The sequence below is a fragment of the Bombyx mori genome, chromosome 19 (assembly GCF_030269925.1).
Source record: "Bombyx mori chromosome 19, ASM3026992v2".
Taxonomy (NCBI): Eukaryota; Metazoa; Arthropoda; class Insecta; order Lepidoptera; family Bombycidae; genus Bombyx; species Bombyx mori.
The window spans coordinates 3,157,562-3,184,800 of NC_085125.1; the positions used below are offsets into that span (position 1 = coordinate 3,157,562).

At 38.2% G+C, this 27,239-nt stretch overlaps 1 protein-coding gene across 9 annotated transcripts in view; it reads right to left on the bottom strand.

Annotated features, from left to right (window-relative positions):
* The window catches only part of LOC101738592 (transient receptor potential cation channel trpm), a 285,363-nt gene that overhangs the window by 220,728 nt on the left and 37,396 nt on the right, over positions 1-27,239 (bottom strand). The window contains exon 1 of one of the 9 annotated variants that reach the window (XM_062673891.1): positions 12,354-12,565. The exons of the other annotated variants lie outside the window; for them this stretch is intronic. Coding sequence (XP_062529875.1) covers positions 12,354-12,443 — 90 coding nt within the window. The 5' untranslated portion in view covers positions 12,444-12,565. Of the gene's footprint in view, positions 1-12,353; positions 12,566-27,239 lie in introns of those variants that run through there. 9 annotated transcript variants of the gene reach the window in all.

Below are 27,239 nucleotides of genomic sequence, written 5' to 3' on the forward strand. Positions count from 1 at the left end.
AAATATTATACTGCGCCTAAAAACTTTCCTCGCTTGAAAAGTCCCGAATTAGAATGTTTTCTTGTTGTTTGTCTTGTTCTTAGAGGGGTCAGACGGATCATTCACAAACCCCTTATTTTGCAAGTAGTACAAATAATATACTGCGCATAAAAACCTTCCTCGCTTCAATAGTCTCACTGTACCGTACTCATTTTTTTTTATAGTCTAGATGGGTCACTTAACACCAGGTGGGCTCACAGCCCACCTGGTGTTAAGTGGTTACCGAAGCCCATAAACATCTACAACGTAAATACCGCCTCCCAGCTTGAGATATGAGTTCCAAGGTTTCAGTATAGTTACAACGGCTGCCCCGCCCTTCAAACCGAAACGCATTACTGCTTCAAGGCAAAAGTAGGCAGGGTGGTGGTGGTACCTACCCGTACGGAATCACAAGACGTCCTACCATCAGTAATAAAACATGCATACGGGGACTTCGATTATCGAAGAATAATACTGACTCCGGCTAGGAACCCGTCCGGGCCTTGTGGCACATTAATCGATGACACTAAGCTCTGGGCTATTATGGACCACTATTCCTGACCCAACAAACCAATTAAAGCGTAAATAAGTGTCAAATGGCCTTGAGATGCGGTAACAATAAGCTTACAGACCCAGTGGAACCCAAAAGATGTGAATTGCTTATTTCAAAGGGTTATAATACGTTTATTCAGTGAGTTCGCATTTCGTGAATTTCGTCTAAAGCAAGGACTAAGTTCTCTTTATTTTTTCACTCGAGAATCTGCACGTCTCTTGTCAGCTGTTTTTAAATCGAATCAAACACGACGTCAGCACCGGTCTCCGCTCCGTAGATTCCGAATGACGATATGAGAAAATAGAATTCCGGTTCGTTCACCAGAATTTTAACTCTAATCGATTCAAAATCGATTATTCGAAACAACAAAATCAATAGAACTAGAGGTCCCGAAGTAATCGAAATTCGACTATAATTAATTGGAATTGTAAGTTTGTTATGATTGTATTTTATACTTCTTTAATCACAAAATTTGCCAAGGCTACAACACTATAAAAAAATATTAATAGAGACAAACAATATTTAATCTATTCTCAATTTGACCACAGACGTCAAGAACAAAAGTTTGACAGTAAATAGTATGCATGCGTGTGTGCGTCAAATACATGATATGTAGTGTGGTGTAATGTTTTCTTTATTGATTTAATGTATCTTTTATGCATTATTTTAAAAAAATATTAGCATTGTGCGCTTTTTCTCTATATTCTCTATAAGTGTGGAAAATTTCATACTCCTCCGTCCGCGCAATTTTCGTAAAAAGGGATACAAAGTTTTTGCTTCACGTATTAATTTAACAGGCGAAATAAAAGCGTAAAATCACCTTTTATAAAGTTGTAGATACACAAAGTACGTAGGTACATCCAGACCGAGCTGACGCCGGTGAATAATTGATAAAGCAATAAAAAATAATAAACGAGGTTAGCGCGGGACCGCGCAGAGATCTTGTTTTTAAATTAAGCGGGAAATTGCCTCCATTTAAGTCCACTTCACACTGACAGCGACGACTGCTTTTTACTGATGAAAGACACGTTTTTTCTTTTCTTTACATAAGACCCATAAACCTCTAATTATACTTATAGTTATAATTTCAAATGAGTCTTAAATATGTTGCTCTGTAAAAACAAAGTTTTTGTATTTATTATTATTTCAATTACTAAACATATGTATAACAAAACTATATTTTTTATAGTAAATTTGTTCCCATTCGTTTCTTTCACATTCACATTCGTATTTTTTTCGCCTCTGTCACCGCTGTTTGATTGACGTTTCACATTACTCAAGATCTTCAAAGCGTGAAACGAAACGCATATTATCCTAATTTTTCATATTATCTGTGCATTTTTCACTCACGACTTTGGCGCCTTTGTTTAATAAATCTTCAAATATTTTATTTTATTGTTAGTGTCAGATTAAAAATATATGACATCACTTCCACAAAACCTACTTATTATTTGTCCCGAGAGTGGACATAATATGTTAATCCGAACTGCTTTTCAAATTTGCTATTTACTATGATTTTTTTTTTAATCTGCAGTACTAACCTACCTACTACTATATAATGATGGATTGGAAATTTGGATGAAAGTATTGTAAAATATACAGTTTAAAAAAAAACGCTTGAATAGCAAGTCGATCTAGAATTTTTTTTATTTTTTATAATAGATTATTGACCATCTCACGTTTTAAGCTGGAATATATGACTGCTTCGCGGTGGACACAGGCATGATGGTAATACTATTAGGGCGGAGTTAAAATAAGGCACCAGTAAAAGTAATGCAGAAATTATCCTTCTCTGGCTTAATCGTCTTGGGCTAGTCAATGCGGGTCAATCGCAATACGCGGGTATCAACGCTACTGCTCGTTTTCCGATCACACAGCCGAAACGTAAAAGCGATAAGATGTGTTCATTACTTCGAGTCCAATCCATTTTAAAACGACTGTGTTAGTCTAAAAGTTTAAAACGTATGTAATCAGTTCCGTTGTAACAATGGAGAGCACGTGAACAAAAAAAAAAACATATCGGATGAAAACTCCATTCCGACACTGCAGGTGTGAATTCGGTTTGGATTTTTTTTCAACACTGTGTTAAATTATCGTGGTATTTTTTAATGTAACAATTATATCAGAATAAGGTATTATTTCAATAAAAATCTTATTAGAGTTCTTTATCAATATACTGTATGTATTTGTTCACATGTGACATTAGTCTATATACGAAACAGAAAAAAATCCCAACAGCGGCAGATAAAAGTTAAACTTAACTTACCAAATCCGCAATAAAACGTTTACAAAGACACCTACCTACATATGAACTACGTTATATATTTATTTATTCAACAAACTAGAGAAAAGAAAACTCATGTATAAATTATATAATTTTTAGTCATTACAATAGAATGAATCATAATGATTTCTGTGGTCAAACGAAATACTGTTACTGCAAAACATTATTACATAATTAGTTTTGTCAATTATTTATTCAATCAAATACGTTAATGTATTGGTTAAAGTTGGCTTTTATAAAAACACCATTTGAAAATTCTCGATTGAATGGGCCGTGCTCCACAGACTTATCCGATCCGTCGAAGTTTTCCAATCGCAATCGCTGGAGGCAATGTAAATAGATGTTGGCAACCAACTCAATCGGAGCCGACCGGAAACGGAAATGTTCGCACAGATTCTCTTGTCCCATACTTTTAGGATTTAGTTTGCTAAGGAAATACTAGCTTTTTGAAGTAACACTGTAAGGTTGTTACCAAGTAATCTATTAAGCTATTTATATGTATACTGCGTGGTGTTTTTATTTATTTATTTTGAGTGATTTTTATTTTGATAGTAACGATGTCATTTTGTGAAAGGATGAGGAAAGTAGAAGAAGAGGTAGACCTAAGAAGAAATGGATGGATTGTGTGAAAGACGATATGTGTGTAAGAGGGGAGTGACCGAAGAAATGGCATATGATATCACAGGGGACTGGGAGAAGGGCAGAAGAATGATGATGCTATTTTGTGAACGGTTTTTTATGTTGCATTTCAGTTTTAAAACACGTCATCTCGGATCCTCCCGATCCACTAACGGTGCTTTTATGCACTTCAAGCACCGGTCACCGTTCTCGTCGAACCCGTCGCTTGCGAGGGCTCGACGAGTAAATTAACTCTCAGACACAGCCCACCGAGTTTCTCGCCGGATCTTCTCAGTGGGTCGCGTTTCCGATCCGGTGGTAGATTCTGCGAAGCACCGCTCTTGCTAGGGTTCGTGTTAGCAACGTCATCAGGTTTGAGCCCCGTGAGCTCACCTACTAAAGTTAGGGTTACGCTGAAATAGCCCTAAATTTAAATTTATAAGTTTTTTCTTTGTTTACTTATATGTGATGTTGGATACTTGTTTTGTTTTTGGTTTACCTCTTCGAATATAATAAGTATGTTTGTTTTTTTACTGTTGGTTTCCCAAATAAATAATTTAATAAAATAACATTTTTAATATGTTTTAATAGATCGATCTCTTAGTATCCGTGTATCTTCAACTGACGACTTCTATCTGTCAACTTAATATATGTATATCTGATTATGTTGAAAATTTGCACACCATGGTGTGATGCAAATCAATGGCAATAATTATGGTATCTTGGCCTTTAAGCTTTGGTCGTTAAGGTAACCAACTAACAAAAAAAAAATTTTGAAATTCGATCTGTTACGAAAACGGACAAGTCTAGTTGGCCGTGGACGCATCGCTTTCAAGAAATATTGAGAAATTTACTAAATATAGAACAAGATAATAAATAGGATACTTCAGTAATAAATTGTACAAACATCTACTCTCATTATTTGCTTTGGCAGCGATGCGATGTGTGTTGATTTGCGACTAATAAGAACGCTTACGAGAACATTGTACTCACACTAGACAATTGGACACCTTAAGCGAAGCGATATAAAAACATTCAATGAATTTTGAATTGAATTAAAAAAAATCATTCAAACACTGATAAAATTTTGGGATTTTTATTCTATATACATAAATAATTCCTTGTCCTGACTCACTGTATCATTGATAAACGCAGACTCTAAGACGCTGGGTCTATAAGTTTAAAATTTTGGTATTATAATATACTTAGAGAGAGAGAGAGAGAGAATACACTTTATTGCACACCAAAACACAATTTACATTCAAAGAACAGTCAAAAAGCAGATACATTTGTACAATAGGCGGTCTTATCGCTAAAAGCGATCTCTTCCAGACAACCGTTTAATTTACAGAAATTAAATTAATATACTTAATACTCTCTTAAAGTGTTTTTTTTTAAATAGCTCCCCTAAAGCGGTTAAAAGGGAAAAACCTTTGTACGAAAGACATCCATCTTCAAAGTACGAAGCGCGAAATTTCATATATCTGCTTTTGATTAGAAATCAATGCAGGTACATTGTTTTTTTTTTCTAAACCTTTCCACTAAGGGGATAAAAATGGGACCTTATATTCAATACTTATTAAAACTTCGGAAAGTACATATTATACAATCTATGAATAATATAATTTAAAATTATTGTAATGTACTTCTAGTAGAATATCTTGATTCGTCCGTGCCAAGCCGGGGCGGATGACTATTGATTTGTGTTAAGCTTAACAAAATCACAACGACTGTACAAGTATAAACAATGATTACCCGTCATCTATTTAACCATTACTTTTTGGCGGGACCGCGAGGAGTGGAGTTTTGACAATTGTTTTATTTTGACTGTTTAGTATTTCTTCAGGTTTAAATGTGTAATAATAGTATCTGTGAAAGTGCACAAATGTGGGAAAATGAAACAAAGCCGCTGAACGTAACTTCTCGGGATCCTCCAAAAAGTCCACTGAAAAAGTCTCAGTAATTGATCACCATTTTACTGAGATTATATTACATCTCATCTCATTTCATATTAACACTTTACATATAAACAATTTTGCATTAAAATTAAAATAAGACTTGACCTAAAGGTCTTAGTTATCAGGTCATAAAATCCACTAAAAATTTTTTTGCCACTGATGATATCACACTAACATATTATATTCAGCGGATATAAACTTTGAAAGAAAACAATGAAAAGGAAAAAGAGAAAAAAACACGTACAATAAAACTATAGTTTCGAGATAGATCCAATAACCTTTGCATTAGATGCCTTCAGCTCTAATACTAGGGGCAGGCTTAGGGACCCCGGTAACCGTACTCGTCAACCTCGACAAAGAGGTCGACGTGCAACCTAACCCATCCATCAGCCCGCTAAGTTTCTCGCCGGATCTTCTCAGCGGGTCGCGATTCCGATCCGGTAGTAGATTCATTCGCGAAACAATTGCTCTTGAGTTGTTAGGTCTCCTTCGGAGGCGCTCGGGCAGTTGTTAGCAAATCCCACCCCTCTTGGCTGAGCCTTTGCTCGCTCACCTGTCCTGGTGAAACTGGAAAGGTCTTCGGGCCACCAGTAAACATTCAATCATAAAAAAAAAAAAAGTTTCGAGATATTATATAGCTGAAGCTAAAATATGGATCCAGATTTTCATCCAGTTCATATTATAACTTACATTATCTTATTCTAGAGTAGATTTCTATTTCAGAGAATAGTTGCGAATTTATTAGGTCTACATAAAAATACGCCTGGATGAATGAAGTCTAATCCGGAGTTGCCAGCCTTTCTTGATAGAGAGCCTTTTATTTATTTATTTTTATTGCTTAGGTAGGCGTACGAGCTCACGTTCCACCTAATATTAGGCAGTTACCGAATCCCATAGATGTCTACAACATAAATGCCGCCCCCTACCTTGAGTATAAGTTCTAAGGTCTCAATGTAGTTACAACGGCTGCCTCATCCTTCAAACCGAAACGCATTACTACTTCACGGCAGAAGTAGGCAGGGTAGTGATACCTACCTACCCGTGCAGACTCACAAGAGGTCCTACCACCAGTAATAGTTTTTATAGAATGATTTATTTGGGATGCGTAGAATGCTTGTAAATCAACAAACAAATATAATGTACTTTTTAAGGTGGTAAAAGCATGAGCCGGATAAGTGTGCTATAATAAATGTTGTGTGTTGGATGATTCGTGATGACGATCTAAATATAAATCGATTGGTAGTTTATTGATCAGAATGTGGCACAAGCAACTATTTATCCCGGGACAATGTAAGGTGTTTCATACAAATTTGACGCATATGAAACCGCAGGCAAAGCGAATCGACTAAATGAGATAAAGTAGCTTATTAAATATAAGACGAAAAAGCACTGCAGGGTAACGAACCAGCTCTTAGGTAATTAAGTTTAACAAAAGAGTATTTGTCAAAGAAATACAAGGAGCGAGCTTTTGAGATTCCTTCCTTTTTCAAATTCAGTTTTGACAAAAGAATAAATAACGGTCGAGATATTTCTTAACTGAACCTTTTTTTAGGCACAGATTTTTTTATTTACCCCATTGGCAACATTATTCTGAGCATTCCAGATATATTATTGCGACAGGCCATTTCCGAAGTACGGTCAGCATAATTTTTTTTTTCGTCTATCAATTTCGCGAGGAAAATTTGTTTGGTTTTGCCTATAGCGAAATTGATTTTTCTTTGGGCTTGTAAAATGTTTGATTTTCTGCGATGCTTGGAAAAGGTTACGCTTTCGTATAGTCATGTGTTATTATGTATAAAGAAACGCTGGCAAGTTATAGTGGGCATTTTTTATGCTCTTGTAGACAGATGAGCCGTACACCTAATTGTGAGTGGTTATTGTCGCCCATGGACATCAGCAATGCCAGGCCGTTGCCTACCGCTAAGTAATTTCCGTAAGCGTCGTTTGAGGAAGTATAAGAGTGTACAGCCTATTAATTATATTATATCATATATCTTTAAACAAGCAATTCTTGTATATAAATATATAATATTTGAATCTCGGAAACGGCTCCGACGATTTTCATAAAATTTAGTATACAGGGGATTTCGGGGGCGATAAATCGATTTAGCTACGATTTATTTTCAGAAAATGTTTTTTATTCATGTTTTCAATAATCAAATTTATCGATAATATTCCGAGCAAAGCTCTGTCATCTGCTAGTACTTGTATATTCTCTACCTGTTATCATTGTTTTCTCCTTTTGCCCAGGATGATCACACGGAATCTTTGAATTATGCTTAAAATTCCTCTTTATTTTCTGTCCGTACACCGCAAATGGTCCGCGTATAAAATCCACGTACAACTTCTAACCGTAGTGCAGCGATATGAACATGCAGTCGATGCGTTCGTCTCACTCGCACTCCACATTTTCGTTCAAGCTAAAAAAGGACAGCTGTTCCATTACGTTAACAATTCAGTACGGAGAGAGCATTCCAATTTTGTAGACTCTAAAGAGGTGAAGTCGTAAGCTTCAAATACACATGAAGTTATAATAATTCAACCTAAATTCTTGGTCTGCAAACTTAAAAAAGTATACCGTGGAGAATGACTTGTGTGTTAAGAACGATAGTGTCGCCAAAAAAGACGATTCTATTCTTTTTTCTTCCTACCTATGCTGATAGCCTTGAGAGGCTATTTCAGCTTCACCCTAACGTGTAGGTGAGCTCACGGGGCTCAAACCAGAATGTTGCTAACACTGGCCCTAGCAAGAGCAGTACTTCGCAGAATCTACCACCGGATCGGAAACGCGACCCACTGAGAAGATCCGGCGAGAATCTCAGTGGGCTGTCTCTATGGGTTAAGGCAACTCTAATACTATTGTTATTGAAGTAATGTGGTGTTGTTTAGTCTAGAATCAAAAACATGCAGAGTAAAAATATTGACGCCAATTTAATAAGGGTGTCAGGTGGACATAGCCGACATTATGAGCATACAGAATGTCTGTCGGTTTGCCATGTAGTTGTGAGAATTATTTAATAAGAGCTTCCGGTTTGAGACCCGTGAGCTCACCTACACGTTAGGGTGAAACTGAAATAGCCTCTCAAAGCTATCAGCATAAGTAGGAAAAAACATTTTATTTTTTATTGCTGAGGCGGTTGGACGAGATCACAGCCCACCTGGTGTTAAGTGGTTACTGGAGCCCTTAGACATTTTACGACGTAAATGTGCCACCCACCTTGAGATATAAGTTCTAAGGTCTCAAGTATAGTTACAATAGTTACAAAAAATTAAGAGAGTGAGTCGAATTGAGATGTTATTATTTCAGTTTGTACATTATCTACCCGAAATAGAAGTCTCAATTGGAAAACTACTGTCTCGCCCTAAGTCAATCCACTTAAGCAAGATTGGTGCTACCACATCTTACCAGATACTTTGGCATAAAAAAAAAAGTGCGTGCGTACAAAGTACACATGTCAGAAGTGAAACTTTTTTGGCGAACTAATTTATGAGTCTTGCTTATATTTATACAAATCTAAAACTTTAGATTTCTGAGACTAGGGAAAAAGGAAGATATGTTCCCGCCAAAAGTCTGTCAAATGTCAATTTCAAACCTCAGTGTTGACAGTCACATTAAGTTTAGATTTCTAAATTGTAAATGACTAATATTTTGCCAGTTGAATTGACTAATTTAATTTCATGCTATTTGATTAATGTTCCAAATTCTTTTCATTTCATTTCAATTCCTATTAACATTTTTCACAAAAAAAATATATAAAATATTAGGCTGTATGGTATGATACATTTGCCTTTCCAGTTGGAAAAATACAACAACTACTACTACTGACATTTGACAAGTACTTAATTTCAATAGTAGTTTGACGTCACTTCCGTTGCATACCTGCGTGACGTTCTGTAAAAACTTTACCCTCGTGCGCTTAAAGAAGTTTCACTTCAAAAAACGCAATTTATATATATATATATTTGATTTCGAAATTTCGAATACCAAGAACAGAGTTTTACCTTCAAATTTAATATGATTGTTTGAAGAAGCGCGCGCGGCATTAGGCGTGTGTTTTGAAATAGATAAAACTATTTTTGGACGAAGGTAAATAGAGCCGGATCTTTTTTGTTACATTTCGTCGATGGCGACCAGCGGAGTTAGAGACATGGATGATGAGTCTTCCCCGTGGATTACAGGTTGTCCCGCTCTTGAGGATCAGATGATCTATTCATTAAGATTATTTTTTTGCTTAGGTGGGTGGACGAGCTCACAGCCCACCTGGTGTTATGTGGTTACTGGAGCTCATAGACATCCACAACGTAATTGCGCCACCCACCTTGAGATATAAGTTCTAAGGTCTCAAGTATAGTTACAACGGCTGCCTCACCCTTCAAACCGAAACGCATTACTGCTTCACGGCAGAAATAGGCAGGGTGGTGGTACCCATCCGCGCAGACTCACAAGAGGTCCTACCACCAGTAATTACGCAAATTATAATTTTGCGGGTTTCATTTTTATTAAACGATGTTATTCCTTCACCGTGGAAGTCAATTGTGAACATTTTTTGAGTACGTATTTCATTAGAAAAATTGGTACTCGCCTCAGATTCGAACACCGGTGCATCGCTCAACACGAATGCATCGGACGTCTTATCCGTTAGGCCACGACGACTAAGAAATCGGAATGCGTCATAGATTTCTCAAAATTTCATAGTTCTGTCACAAATATTATCTGTTGTACAAAATAGCTCTTTTGGATTGATGTTTTGGAGTCGTCGTGGCCTAAAGAATAAGACGGTTCATTTTCATATCGTTCGACATTCATATCGAGCGATGAACTCTCCCGGGCTGAGCCCCGTAAGCTCGCCTACACATTCGGAGAAGCACCAATAACCCCTCGAGGTTACTTCTTGTAGTAGGTAACAAAAAGAGCAATGCGACTGTAAGGGCTCAAATCCCGCTGGCAGGTTTTTCTAATGGAATACGTTTTTGATGCGTTTTCACGAATGACTTTAAGATAAAAATCCAAAAAAACTTTTTTTTCCTACCTATTCTAGTAACTTCGAGGGGTTATTCTAGATTCGCTGAACTAGTAAGTGAGCTCACGGGGCTCAAACCTGACGACGTTACTAACACGAACCCTAGCAAGAGTCGTGCTTCGCAGAATCCACCACCGGATCGGAAACGCGACCCACTGAGAAGAGATCCGGCGAGAAACTCAGTGGGCTGTGTCTGTGGGTTAATTTACTCACCGAGCCCTTCGTCGCAAGCGACGGGGTTCGACGAGAACGATGACCGGTCGAAACAACACAAATTATTATGTACGTTATTACTGGTGGTAAGACGTCTTGTGCCCATTCAGTATTTACTCAATCAAGTTTAATAAAATGACGTGTAATTTAATTTCTATAATATTTTTACTTAGCTGTTTTTGGAACGTAGTTCCTTATGGGACGATGCGGAGGGGTACCCTAACCGGGAAAAAACGTCCGTAACGTAAGATTTTTATTAGTAATTCACACAGTGTACGACTTAACTTTGTAATAACGTACAAAAAATAACATATTTTTATTATATGTATTTTTTATAAATCATTGTGAATAAAATAAAGTTGATAACTTTGTAAAGTAGTTTTCTTTTTTATTTTTATCAATAAAAAAATCATAATAAAAAATGTATACCTGAATAATTATTTTCTTTATACCTCGAGTAGAACTTAAAATTAATATTTTTATAATAGGGAAATTCGTTGCTATCCGGTGTCCCACGACACCACACATCTTTTTTTTATTCATATAGTAGACAAGCTCGGGACATTTGGAGTAGTTAGCAGCACGAGTCCATAGACATATCAGATGTGAATGTTGACCCCGCATTGATAGGTTGAGGCCTCGATTATTCTAGATATCGAGGGGTGTACGACTGTTTGGTTTAAGCGACATTTTTGCAACTTTCTAGGAAGGCCGCTAAGGTTTAAAATTTGAAAAAATATCCTAACAAACTAAAAATCTTTTTCAGCTATTTGAATGGATTAAACTTAATTTTAGTTCATTTAAAAAATATCGAGCTGTTGATGTTAATACCAAATATAACGCATCGTTAATTACAAAGATAAATATTGAGTATTAAGAGGAACGTCGCTTAAACCAAATAGCCTTTCAATCCTCGATATGTTCCACCCTTCAGATTTTTTTTTCCTACCTAGCTGATAAGCCTTGATAGGCTATTTCAGCGTAACCTTAACTAGTAGGTGAGCTCACGGGGCTCAAACCTGACGACGTTGCTAATACGAACCCTAGCAAGAGCCGTGCTTCGCAGAATGTCCGGCAAGAAACTCAGTGGGCTGTGTCTGAGGGTTAATTTACTCGTCGAGCCCTTCGTCGCAAGCGACGGATTCGACGAGAACGATGACCGGCACCCTTCAGACTGGAGTCGAAATAGTATGAAAACTACACGTGTGGATTGACAAAAGCCTTAACAACAATTAATTTAATTTAAATCAATAGTTAAACTTAAAGACGCATTCTTCTTTCTCTATTTCGCAATCTGTCTTTGTCTAGCATCAATTTTCTTCACAAAAAAAAAAAGAAATATTCGTAATGGCATAGTTTAGTTGTATTATTAATTTATATTATTTTAAAGTACTACACTGAAATAAACGTTGGATATGAGCAAATATTTCTACTTTAGTACATAAAAAATAAATAATTCGCTCAACTAACAGTTATATTATTTACGTATCATTATTATCACAGCATTCGCTGTGTAAGTAATTTTTATTTTAATATATTAGTACAATAACCTAGAAGGATGCCAAAGATCAGGCAAAATGGAGGAGCTCAAACAGGAAAGCGGACCCTGAGACTAGACCGACAAAACGCTACAAAGATGAAGATATTAGCATAACCACGAAAATAATTAAATTAACAATAAATAGTACCTTATCGCCAATTCTCAAATCGACAGGTTGCCCCAGGATAGGTTCGAGAACGTACTGCAACATATTCACAAGATAACACAAATAAATCATTTGATTTTCATTGAAAACTGATTCGGATCCCGCATTATTGTTAATGGAGCAAACGCGCTGCGAACGCTAGACTATCCGGACGAGATGCGGATTTAAAATAAGATTAAAATAAGAAAAACAAGTGAACAGCAATGTGTTGAGGTGAGGCGTTTACTTAAATATTTACTTCTTTCTCTAATGCGTGTACAGTCGAAACGAGAAGGGATTGCTTTATTGTAAAAAACAGGTAAAGTACTTATTAGGACTTACTTTAATAAAAATGAAACCAGCAAAATTATAATTTGCGTAATTACTGGTGGTGGGACCTCTTGTGAGTCCGCACGGGTAGGTACCACCACCCTGCCTATTTCTCCGAAGCAGTAATGCGTTTCGGTTTGAAGGGTTTGGCAGCCGTTGTAAATATACTTTTTTTATTGCTTAGATGGGTGGACGAGCTCACAGCCCACCTGGTGTTAAGTTATTACTGGAGCCCATAGACATCTACAACGCAAATACGCCACGCACCTTGAGATACAAGTTCTAAGGTCTCAGTACAGTTACGGCTGCCCCGGCCTTCAAGCCGAAACGCATTACTGCTTCACGGCAGAAAAAGGCAGGGTGGTGGTACCTATCCGTGCGGACTCACAAGAGGTCCTACCACCAGTAAACAGCTAACACTAGCCCTAGCCAGAATAACCCATCCAACAAGTACGTACAATTGTATAGAAGCCGAGCACGCACATTGACTATCATAATCGGAGCGCTCTTAAGATCTATAAATAAATAAAAATATATACACACTTTTATGCACGACTGTTAGTTGCGTAGTTATATAGATCAGCTTTGTGCTCGAGTAAGGCTATTAAAATGATATTACGTGGTGCAAGTCTTGAGAGAACATAAAGAATATTGTTAGCTTGCGCGCGGCATAGTTAAAGGCACATCTTGACATCTGGATCTGGTCTCGCTATTAAATCTGACCGAAGTGTCCTTGATGGTTCTGCCTTAAACAAAGTATCTTCACTATCGATTGAGGTTAAGGAGATATACATGTGTCGGAGAAGCCACAATTATTAACACCATCGTCAGACATCGTGGGGGCGAATACGGTGATCGAGCTAAGAGAAATATTGAGTACACCAATCACGTTTGTTGTCTTAGAACAATTTAGAAATCTTCTCTTGACGTTAGCAAACGAAAACGAATGACATTTCTTAGGACGGAGGCACCGCTCTTCAAGAAGTCTGGTTGGTGCGTGTGATGGCGTCTAAGCGCCTCCATCGGCTAGGCTCTGTCGTAGCACGAAGTTAGCCGATATCCGACGATATCGCAATCGTGCTGCCACCTCTCGGAAATCGTGCTGCCACCTCTCGGAAATCGTGCTGCGCTTTGTTTAGCTACCAAACTAATGACCGTCTCCGACACGTATATATTTTAAATAGCGAACATATAATTTATTAATATACTCGATTCTCTTTTTTTATTGCTTAGACAGACGAACCCTAGGTCGCATTTCATTAAATGGTTACCAGAGCCCACAGAGATCAACGTAAATTCCGCCACCCACTTTTTAAAATGGTCTCTAAGGTTTCAATTTTACAGTACAATGGCTGCATCGCTCTTCAAGCCGAAAGGCATTACTGGTTTACGGCAGGGCGATGTAGGTACCTATCTACTCACAAGACGCGCACCATTCAATTAACAATTTATTGTTACGCCAATTCGAGTAACGCCATCTGCGGTCGAATAGCAGAAACGAATATCCAAAAAACTAGAAAAATTGAGAACGCTAGAGAAGTGCAACGCCATCTATTATCAAATAGCAGAAACACACATCTAAACGTCCGGCCTTATCTAGAATGTTCTCAACAAATCTAGGCTTGCAGAGATGACACGAATGCAGTTAGTAATCGGATCTACTCGAAGCGAAAAAGCGAACGGATCACCTGAAGCGAAGTGGAAGAAGTGAATTACTAATTGTGAAGTGTTCTGTAAGTATTCTAAGTGTTAAATAGAGTTTTAATTTATATTTCGGTGGAAGTATTATTTATCTCGAACCCCAGCGCGTAGCAGTATTTTAGTGTGTTATTATAATATTTTTAGAGTTCTTAGTAAAATTCGCAAGACTTGAAACGTTGCTGAGTTGTACTAGACCGTTTCAAATGACACCAAGACACATGAATGATTTTGAAGTTGTGACGATGGGTAAAGGAGCACGCAGATCTTAGGCAGACAGGCTTAAGGTGATACTGCGCCGATCTTGATACGTAAAACCAGTCTCCGAGCCTTCAGACCTGGAGGCATGGAGACTTCATGGCAATCAATATTACTGGTGGTAGGACCTCTTGTGAGTCCGCGCGGGTAGGTACCACCGCCCTGGCTATTTCTGCCGTGAAGCAGTAATGCGTTTCGGTCTGAAGGGTAGGGCAGCCGTTGTAACTATACTGAGATTTTAAAACTTATATCACAAGGTGGGTGACGCATTTACGTTGTAGATGTCTATGGGCTCCAGTAACCACTTAACACCAGGTGGGCGGTAAGCTCGTCCACCCTATATGGGTGGGCAATAAAAAAAATATCATAGAAACTGGCACACCCTAGCACCAGCAAACGTAATGAATATGACGCTAAAAGCACAACCCTTTTCTGGCTAAACCGCGGTGGAGTAAGTAGAAAAAAAAATACCCACGAAAATCGCAAAAGCTTATGACCCGAATTAACTCAGTACAAAATTACAGTTTGAAATTAGCACTTATTGGTGTATGCTAGTAAAATAAACTAGTGTTCGTTTAAATATCGCCTCGCGTTTCTAGAAATCATTTTTGACGTGCAGCATGAAACTCTGGGGCGGACTTCACTTTTCGCCTGGTTCTATAGTATGAGGTTTGAGAATGCCTAGTGGCATAACGGACGGACATTGTCAAGGAGGCCACAAAGACCAGCGTCCCGGGCGCCATTAAGCAGGCCAAATGCAGGCAACATTGCAGAGGAAGCTGGTGAAAAAACTGGACCAAGGTGATCACGACCCTCAGTAATGAGGAAACGACAAAGAAGAAGAAGAAGAAGAGGAAGAAGTGGCATAGCTGGCGATAAATGGTAATAACATGAAACCTATGTGTTTAGAAGTAGTCATGGCCTAAAGGACAAGACGTCTGTTGCATTCGTATCTAACGATGCAGTGGTGTTCGGATCCCGCAGGTAAGTGCCAAATTTTCTAATGAAATACGTACTTAACAAATGCTCACTATTGACTTCCACGGTGATGGAATAACATCGTTTAATAAAAATCAACCCCGCAAAATTATAATTTGCGTAATTACTGGTGGTAGGACCTCTTATGAATCCGCGCGGGTAAGTATCACCAACCTGCCGATTTCTGCCGTAAAGCAGTAATGCAAATAATGTCTCAAGGTGAGTGGCAGCATTTGTATTGCAGATGTCTATGGGCTCCGGTAACCACTTAACTCCAGGTGGGCCGTAAGCTCGTCCACCCATATAAGCAATTAAAAAAAATCACTTCGATGTGTCACACCTTTCAAGCGTCCCACTGCCTCAAACTTGGTTTTTTCAAAATACTCCCTTCGTCCTTGATTTCAAAGCGGACACTTCACAAGACTCTCCGGTGCTCATCTGTTTAAGAGAGCACGTAGATCGTAACCTTTTACCGCGAGCCATTTCGAGCTTCGGTTTTATTGCTTCATTAAAAAATCGATTTAGGCGTCATATCAACTGAAAAGATCATGACTGAAGTTTGAAATTTTCTTTCAATAGTCGATTTGGTATCGAAGGCATTTTTTATCTTCGAGAGGAGCCATAAAGAGTATGTTGCGTTGTGGTAATTGAGCGTGAACTGTATTTTATTGTACCCTCATATGAAAAATTAAAACTTATTATAAGAGAAATATAAAATTGATGCGTTGCACTTGGCGATTGGATTTGAAAGCGAATTGGTGTCATGGCGGACGTCGCTCGCTGACATTTTGACGCTCAGAAACTTGTACAAGTATCTATATATTAATACGTGAAGCAAAAACTTTGTATCCCTTTTTACGATAATTGCGCGGACGGAGGAGTATGAAATTTTCCACACTTATAGAGAATATAGCGAAGAAGTGCACATTGCTAATATTTTTTTTAAAATAATGCATAAAAGATACATTAAATCAATAAAGGATAACATTACACACACTACATACCATGTAGGTATTTGACGCGCACACGCATGCGTACTATTTATTGTCAAACTTTTATTCTTGGCGTCTGTTGTCATATTGAGAATAGATTAAATATTGTTTGTCCTTGTTAATATTTTTTATAGTGTAGCCTTGGCGATATTTGTGATTATAGAAGTATAAAATAAAATCATAATAGTGTACAAACTTACAATTCCAATTAATTATAGTCAAATTTCGACTACTGCGGGACCTCTAGTTTTTCTAGTTTCCCTAGCTTCTGTTACCTCACATGCGGACCTAGAACTGGTATTAATTGTACTATCGTTATAAGTCATAACGAGTAGAGTAGAGAAGATATTAATGATTATTTGGCTTATATCTACGAGATTTATTGAAGCTAATACTTATTAAAACCATGTGTGACACTCCACTTAACAAGTATATTATAATATATTTGTTATCTTCGTATTAAATGGCATTAAAAATCTAGCAAATTAAATCAATTCACTAATCGAAACCAAATCCACAATGAATATCTTTGGTAATAAAATAAATATCTTTGGTAATAAAATAATCTGCGATGTGTATTAAAACGCGGCATCTATTTATTGGCCACCAAAGTACAGTTTGGCACGCAAGTCGGATGGCTAATTAATTTTGTTTACTCTCATTAGGTCTTCCGATTAACTTCATTGCGGGAGCCAATTTAACTCTCCCTCGGGTAAGGAATTTCACTATCGAATACCCACTGTTTGTTTGGATCTCGTATTTAAAGGCACGGGTGGATGTTCACTGGAAAATATGTATGTACTATTGAAGAGTTTTTTGCGTCTTTTAGTAATCAGTTAAAAACGTACGTACTTTAAACAAGTACCCACAGTTCACAGCCCAACTAGAGTTAGCGGTTACCGCAGTCTTGAGGTTTGAAGACTAGGTGTCAATTGTATAGCAATTAAGGTTTTTTTTATTGCTGAGATGGATGGACGAGCTCACAGCCGACCTGGTGTTAAATAACTAGTGGAGCCCATAGATATCTACAATGTAAATGGCGCTACCCACCTTAAGATATGAGTTCTAAGGTCCCAGTATAGTTACAACGATTGCCCCACCCTTCAAACCGAAACGCATCACTGCTTCACGACGGAAATAGGCGGGGTGGTGGTACCTACCCGTGCGGATTCATAAGAGGTCCTACCACTAGTAATTTCGCAAATTATAATTTTGCGGGTTTGATTTTTATTGCACGATGTTATTCCTTACCGTGGAAGTCAATCGTGAACACTTATCAAGTATGTATTTCATTAGAAAAATTGATACCCGCCGGCGGGATTCGAATACCGTTGCATCGCTATATACGAATGCACCGGACGTCTTGTCCTTTAGGCCACGACGACCTCTAAGCACATAGATTTCATGTTATTACCATTTATCGCGAAAGTCGTTCGTGAACATTCCTTAAGTACGTCATTCATTATATTAGAAAAACTTGGTACCGGCGGATTTAAAAACCGGCGCAGTTGAATCACTTGATACGAATCCTACGGACGTCTTCTTCGTTTTCATTGTATTGCTTTCTGCTTCTTAATATCCAAATATCCGTGTTTTTTGTTTTGCTTAAACAGACCACTATAAACATTTTTAACGGCACACTTGTTAACTGACTGTCAAAGTGAAGCACCCGTGAAATTTAGGCCAATAAATTCGTTAGCAGATTCCAATTACGTCTGAATTCCTGTACGAGGCGAATTAGACGGGCGAAATGCAAATTATTTGCGAGCAAGTTAACCGCGACAAATTAGTTTGAATAAATTTTAACTCGAACCGAGTTATCGGCGTGTAAGACTGTCACACGTTGGCTTCATTCAGAATAAACGGAGCGAGTGGAATTCATGATTGATGTACACGATTATTATTTGAATAGGTACTATTGGGCCCGTTAAGTCAATAACTAATTTGTCAAGTGCTTCAAATTGTAGGATAGAAATCGGTTATGTCAATTCAAGGGAATATAGTCTTTGCGTAATTTTTAAGGTAAGGTATAGTATGGATAATGACTGACTTGGTGGTACTGTAGTTAGCGACCCTGAGTGTTGCGTTGAGGGTCGCGGGTTCGATCCCACATCGAACAAGCACTCGTATGATGAACAAGTTTGTTTGCTCTTTGTGAGGGTGTTTATTATCTATATATGTATAACGTATATAAGTATGTATGTCAGCCTCTGGTACCCATAGCACTGGGACTCCTAAATTGGGGCCAAATTACCGTGCGTGATTTGTTCTCATTTATTATTATTATTCTACTATATTTATTTAAAATCTTCATAATTACACAATATTTTTTTTAAAAGATATTTAAAATGCTATTTTCAAAAAACACCATAAAAATGGATTGCCGCTGATAGCGATGTCTACGACACAAGCCACTAGTGGTTAGGTCTCCAAAGTGAGAAACCTCCTCACAATACGCGCAGTATCGAGGATAACTGCCTTCTTTATCAGGCCTCTAACCCAGCTGGATAACGACAGTTTCTTAAGGTGTTGATCGAAACTTTTCGCTATCAAGCCGTGTACCGACACAACTATTGGAACAATGATGGTTGAATCAACATGCCACATGGCGGTAGTCTCGTGGGCCAGGTCTAAATATTTTACTAATTTGTACTTTTCTACCTTCTTATAAAATTAATCGCCAAACATATTTTGCGGTGCGCCTTTAATAAATTTTTTGGGTTGAATTTAATGAAATCTATGATATATTACATATATTTAAAATTCTGTGTATATTTCCGTAAAATCGAATATGGATTATGTCGCGTTTAAAAATAACCATAGCAAAATAAGCACTCCTGAAAAAATATTGGTCATTTGTTTGTTTCTTTATATACGATTTTGCATGGAGTTTGATATACTGTTTTGTTTATAAAAAGGCTTATTCATTATTTGATAAATATTTGGTGTTAGGGAATCAGTTCAGTGCGATAAGAACGCTTCAATTAGCTGCCCGTGTTTTACTTCACATTGTTTTAATTTCTGTTACTAAGGCGCCGGAATATCTAGTAGACTTTGGGAAAGACGAATCCGAAGATATATAAGTATGAATCTATTTCTAAGAGACCCTAAAAGACTAAAATATACATTAACAAACAAAAGAAGGCAAAGTTACGCAATTCAGGCGTTTAGTAAATAAATAATATTTTAAAAAAACTAACAAAATACGCTTTTGTAGAAAATCCAACTAAAAAATAGAAAATAAATTTTAATAAATTTGAATTAAAAACAGTTAAGAAAAAAATCTTTTATTGTAAAAAAAAAGCGTATTTTCTATTTTTAGTTGGATTTTCTATGGAAGCATATGTTGTTAGTTTTTTTAAACTATTAAGTATTTATTTTTAATTTTTTAGTTGAATTTAAATTTTTCAATTTTATTTTCATTTTTATTATATTATTGTATTGTCATCGGTCCTTAATAAGTATACTAAATTTCCAGTTAATCCGATGTTTTGAAGGGAGTCACAAACATGTTCAAAGATTCCGTTACATACATACGTCTGAAGCTAATAAAAGCATATTAAAATTGACATAATTACTTCAGTGCGCCGCGTAGGACACGGGTGACCTACATGTCAATTGACGTGTTAAGAAAATTTAATTCCAAACTTAAAGACAGCTGTTCACGTTTAGTTTATCGAAGTGTGTCATAACCGCGACTTAGGAATCGAACCTCACGTCCTGCGTTTGATGTTGGTTTTAAATCCATAATGAAGCCATAAACCAAAATGGGGTTTTCGTGTCGCCGGTCCGCGGATTGCGTGATGTTTGTTTTGAACGGCACAAATACGGCGTGATATCAACTCAAATACCCGAGACGTGGCAAAACGTAATATCCCCATTTAAATTCAAACGGTTTTGAACTTTACAACTTGTGCGATACAATTCAATTTTAAGTGTGATTGTTCGATACTAAAACGTCGGAACCGACCAAGCTATTCACAGCACAGTCAACTCTGAGTACTTTATAAGTGAGGGTCATTGCAGGAAAATTCGCTTGATTGCGGATCTTCTGTGAAAATCATTGAGTTTGAAGGTTAAATCTAGATCAATTTACATTTTGCGCATAAACGCAGTTCTATATCAGAAAGATGCTTCAATTAATCATTGAATGAATATTCGTGGTCTTCATTTTTTTTCCTACCTAATCTGATGGCCTAGTGAGACCATATCAGCGTAACCTTAACTAGTAGGTGAGCTCACGGGACTCAAACCTGACGATGTTGCTAACACGAACCCTAGCAAGAGCCGTGTTTCGCAGAATCTAGCACCGGATTGGAAACGCGACCCACTGAGAAGATCCGGCGAGAAACTCAGTGGGCTATCGTGGTCAGTGAATCGCGGATCGATATAAATACCCAATTTACTTAAGCGGTCCGTACGTTATCCGCCCGTGTTACCCGAATTTTTTCGGTAGCGCGCGACAAACTGTGGGAAAGGATCGCAGAGCAATACGCGCACCTACAGCAAAGGTGGATTTTGTTATCATTTTATGGGCACATCGAATAATTAATGCATCACACTAATGTTGACTTTCCACCATATGCATATATAGCATGCTCCAATATTTTAGTCATGTAGCAAGAAAACCCTCCAACAACCTGGCTAGAGACTCATAGTGATGGGTAAAGTGGATATAAGACGATCCAGAGGTCGGAGCCAAAAAAGATGGAGTGACCAAGTGTCCAAGACTGAGTCGCGCACTTCACTGTGCCAATCGCCGACAGGAGTGGCTACAAAATACAAAAAAAGGTCACAGGAGAGCGCATCACGATGTTCAGGAATGAGCGATCGACTGAAGGAGGAGGAATCTTAACTTTATTTCGAAATTTCTCTTTTGTTTTTAATATGCTTTTTTTATTTTTTATTATAAACTATTATTTATTTTTTATTTTTTAGCTGAATTTCAACATTTCCAATGTTGTTTTCAATTTTTTTTATTTATTTTTTTAAATATTGAATTGTCATCAGTCCTTAGTAAGCATACCAAATTTCGAGTTAATCCGACGTTTTGTAGGGGTTCAAAATCATGTTCAAAGATTCCGTTACAAACATACATACGTCCTAAGCTAATAAAAGCGTATAATAAAATCACTTTTCTTACACTATTTTTAATTCAAATTTATTAAAATTTATTTTCTATTTTTTTGTTGGATTTTCTATAAAAGCGTATTTATTTTTTTATATTATTTATTTATGCGTACACAGGTAGCTCGCAGCCGGAAAGGAGGAGTCACAACGTGTGGCTGCAAGCCAACTCGTCACTGAAAGCCTGGCCACGTCCATTCCTCCAAGAGTGTAACTACGAAGAAGAACACAGATGAACGAGCTCACCACTCCCCTATGTGGTCACAAGAGCCCAGGGGCATCACAACGTGAATACCGACACCAACCTTAAGACTCGAAGTAGGTATATGTTTAAGTTATTTAATAAATACGCATATTAGAATTTTTGCGAAGATTTGTGGAAGTATTTCGTAAGCGTATGTTAATACGTATTTCATTACGAAAATTGGTAGTCGCCTGTGGGATTTAAACGCCGGTATAGTCACATCGCGTGGTACGAGTCCAGCGAGCGTCTCAACCTTCACCCCAACGACCTTTTTGTGTTTGTCAAAGGGTACACAGGCTTAAAATGCTGCAGACAAGAGAACTAAAGTCATTGGCATAGCTCGGAGAGTTGGTGAAGAGGCGCAGTAGTGCACTGGACATATACATTACTGGTAGTAGGACCTCTTGTGAGTCCGCCCGGGTAGGTACCACCACCCTGCCTATTTCTGCCGTAAAGCAGTAATGCGTTTCGGTTTGAAGGGCGGGGCAGCCGTTGTAACTATACTTGAGACTAGAACTTATATCTCAATGTGGGTGGCGCATTTACGTTGTAGATATCTATGGGCTCCAGTAACCACTAAACACCAGGTAGGCTGTGAGCACGTTCACCCATCTAAGCAATAATAAAAAAATACATGGCGATCGCTGATGCAGATGGGTACTTCAGTAGCGTAGTGTGGGTCGCCCCCTGTCAGATGGAAGGGTGGTCGGCCAGATATGGCTGAGGAGAGTCGAAGATTTACAGAAGAGCTAGGGCAGGCTTATGTCCAGCAACGGACCACTATGGATTAATGATGTACACCTGTCTTGAGGTTATTGCAATGGTCATGCGGTCTTCCCGACATGAATTAGAGAAGGTCATAATTTTGGGTCGGCAAGCGCGCCGTGGGCAGAACACCAGCCCGATGGTCAGATCTAGTAAGAGAAGCACTTGGTGGTAGTCTGTACCATGCGGTCTATGCTACCCATGATCGAACACTGTGTGAGGGAACGTTATAGAAGAAGAAATAAGAATGGACTGCCATATCCGATAAGAGCGTTTTTTTTCCTACCTTAGCTGATAGCCTCGAGAGGCTATTTCAGCTTAACCTTAACTAGTAGGTAAGCTCACGGGGCTCAAACCGGAGTGATGCTAACACTGACCCTAGCAAAAGCAGTGCTTCGCAGAATCTACCACCGGATCGGAAACGCGACCCACTGAGAAGATCCCGCGAGAAGCTCAGTGGGCCGTGTCTATGGGTAACTTAAGTGCGTTCAATACGTCAGCTCCCTACTCAAATGATATATCAGAATAACGCAGCTTGTGCTTATTTTTAAGCTTTAGCAACAATCGGAACTTTAAAATTCAGCGTAGGTACTTCTAACGAAACGCTTTCAATTTGGCACACTGCTCGTAAAATCACCATTGACCTATATCAAGGTCGAGTTTTATGTTCAAATATTTATTTCTTCCTACATTGCTGCCGTGTGTGTGATCAACAGCCGCATTAAATTTGTGTACGGAATTATTTATACATGTCATGCCCGTATCGCGTTAAAACAGAGCTCGTATTATAGACACTAAGCGTCCGGACGTAACGGCGAAGGTTCAAGTTAGGCTGTTACGACCTTTAACCCGCTGAGTTTCTCGCTGGATCTTCTCAGTGTGTCGCGATTCTGATCCGGTAGTAGATTCAGCGAAGCACTGCTCTTACTAGGGCTAGTGTTAACAATTCTCTCAGGTTGAGCCCGTGAGCTCACCTACCGGTCCGCGTGAAGTTGGAATAGCCTCTTAGGCTACCAACGATTAGGTAGGGGGAAAAAACGACCTTATAACAAAACTATAGGGCTCATTCGCGACAGGAATACTCAGGAAAGCAATGCCTGCCTGTTACGCAAATTGGAACTAAAATGATCTACAGAAGAGTGAATTTGCTTTAACGCATTTCATATTTATCAGAAACGTTGTTCCGAATTAAAAATCTACGCTTAATAACAATTGCCGGTTTATTTCACTGCAGTGACTCGGTGGTGCAGTAGTTAGCGTTCCTGACTTTTGCGCCGAGGGTCGTGAGTTCGATACCCACATCGGGCAAGCATTTCGTGATGAGCAAGTTTGTTAGCTTTTTGTTTTTTTTTATTATTTTTATGATTGAAGCCAGGAGGGGTGGGATTTGCTAACAGCTGCCCGAACGCCTCCGAAGGAGACCTAACAACGCAAGAGCAGCTGCTTTGCGAATGAATCTACTACCGAATCGGAATCGCGACCCACTGAGAGGATCCGGCGGTAGTTCTTTGTCTGAGTGGTTATTATTTATATATGTATATGCATTTAAACATATCGAACCTTTAGAATTGAAGTGGCTTAATCTAAAATTCTTGTTTTTTGATAAACGCCAATAATGTAATTGAAGAATCGTAGTTTTTCACTTTCGATTTTAATTATTTTAAGCCTTAAAGCGCATACCTTAAAGTTGATGTATAGTATGTAAAGTATGCGCTTGATTTAAAAGAGACTGTTAGTGTATTTTCTCCTTTTCTAGACTTAAATATAAATTTAATTTTCAATTTTAAAAATTTAATTTTTTGAAGTTATATTTTTCATTTTTTTTAAAATTTAAGTTTTTTTTTTAAAGTCTTCCTTAATTGTGTCTCGCCTTTTACAATGTATTTGTATCACCCTTAACATTCATTTCTAGTTTCGATGTAGTTTTCCTGTCGTGACCTAATCACGCAGTATTTTTCCTTACATTAAAATTATAAATGCGTCTTCCTTATTTCTATTTCTATTTCGTAGATCAGTTAGTTCATATACGAGTAGGTGGGGTAGGACCTCTTGTGAGTCCGCACGGGTAGGTACCACCGCCTTGCCTATTTCTGCCGTGAAGCAGTAATGCGTTTCGGTTTGAAGGGTGGGGCAGCTGTTGTATCTATACTTGAGACCTTCGAACTTTTATCTCAAGGTGGGTGGCGCATTTACGTCGTAGATGTCTATGGACTCCATTAACCACTTATCGCCAGGTTACTCTGCTGAGCTCGTCCACCCATCAAAGTAATACAAAAATAAAAAAGTATTCGTTGTTTGATTAACTCATCCTTTTCTTGTATGAAAGAGCTTGTCCGAGATAGTTCCGTCAGATTTTTAATTTTCATTCACATAGTTCAAACCTGTTGTAATATTGTAATTCTGATATTTATACAATACAAGCTGTACCCATCCGCTTCGCTGGGCATTTAAAATTAACATTATAATTTCTCACCCCCACAAAGATTCTCATCATTGACGCCGCCGCAACTGGTGTAGGGAGTCCAACACTCATATAAAAATTACTCTATCTATTAAGTACATGTATTTTCTACATGGACACCAAGTTTCAAGTCAATCGGATGCATGGTTCAGTAGTTATAACGGAACATCCTTAAAAACCACTGCAGATATATTAGAATAGATTCAGTGATGTCTTAAATTAATTGTTTAAAACCACTCACCACGTGACTTAGGGGTTCGATGAGTCTTTAAATAAAACCACGTATTTAAATGCACACGAAAAACATATGAAAAATATATTTTATACTAGCTGACCCGGCAGAATTCGTAGTGCCTCAATCGATAATAAAAGACCTAAACTTCTGTATAAAATAAGCTTAAAACATATAAAAGGAATCCGTCCGACGGGGGACACATCAAAGAAAAAACAAAATTGCTATTTTTATTTAATTCCGACCATTTTCATATTTATCTAACCATTTAAACTTTCTCTGAAATCCTACTAATAATTCAAGACCAAAATTAGCCAAATCGGTCCAGCCGGTCTCGAGTTTTAGCGAGACTAACGAAGAGCAATTCATTTTTATATATATAGATAGATTGTGAGTTTCGATAAGGTCACTGACCTATTATTTCTAAGCGATTACCAGATAAATACCGTATAATTTGTTTACAAATAAGATAGTAATTTTCCTCGCGCCGTGTGTCGACTTATCGAGGTTAAGCGTGCTTTAAACTGAACATCTCCAAGAGCATTGCAGAGGATATTGACCCGCAACCCGGTGATGTGTGTTAGAGATTATCCGAAGTGAACGTTATGGGCATTGAGGTGGCTGAAATACGTATCATAAAATAAGCAGTTATTTTGGTTCGATTTCAGGTCAGCCCTATCTGTAGGGTTGGTACACGACACAGCAACGAACTCTTTTTAGGTGAAGCCTATTTAAAAATATAGCTAAGTCTTTTTTCCCTATATTTTTATTGCCTTTGTAGGCAGACGTGATGGTGAGTGGTTAGCGTCGCCCATGGACGTCAGCAATACCAGGGGCAGAGCCGCTGCCTATTGATAAGTACTTTCCAGAAACCTCGTTTGCAGAAGGACATGTTATAGCGCTTGGGAAACATCGTGGAGGGAAGCTCATTTCAAAGCCGGATGGTACGTGGCAAAAATGATCTCTGGAAACACACTGTGGATGAACGCAGTGGCTCCAGATATTACGGATGAACTCTACTCCGGTGGCGGGCGGTGCGATGGTAAAAACGAGATGATGGTATCATCTCAAACAATTCCTCAGAGCACTGGAAGTGAAATGAGATGATATGGGATGAAGTATAATCTCAGTAAAATGGTGGTCATTTACGGATACTTTTTCAGTGGACTTTTTGGGGGATCCCGAGAAGTTACGTTCAGCGGCTTTATTTCATTTTCCCATATTTGTGCACTTTCACAGATACTATTATTACACATTTAATCCTGAAGAAACAGGAAATTTAGTCTGGTAGCTTAACGGGCTATTCCAGCTACATTATGATTAGTTGCTAAGCTAACGAAGCAAGGCAAGAGCAAGAACAGTTGTTAGCAGAATCCACCATTGGATCGGAATCACGACCAATCGAGAAGATCGGGTGAGAAACTCCGAGTATCTATGGGCTAGTTTGCTCGTCGAAATCTAGGGTTCTTGAAGAGCCTAAAAGCACTGATTGCGGATCTGATGAGACATTTTTCGGGCGACGGCAGCTATGCCTTGCCTCCTCGCCTGGATCGGATATGAGCCCATCGCGGTAAGTATTGAATAATGCAAGTACATGCAAGTACTCGTTTTGCGGGAAAGAGCCAAAGATCCCTTCACTATCTCCAATAATATCACTTTGATAGAGGTTGATGACAAACCGATACAAGGTAATCGAGCTCACGGGCAACCTGGTGGCTACGGGAAACACTTTATGTTTCCCGGAGTCTATGGGCATCGTAACATAAACGCAGCCATTTACCTTGAGACAGGTATAAATGTCAAT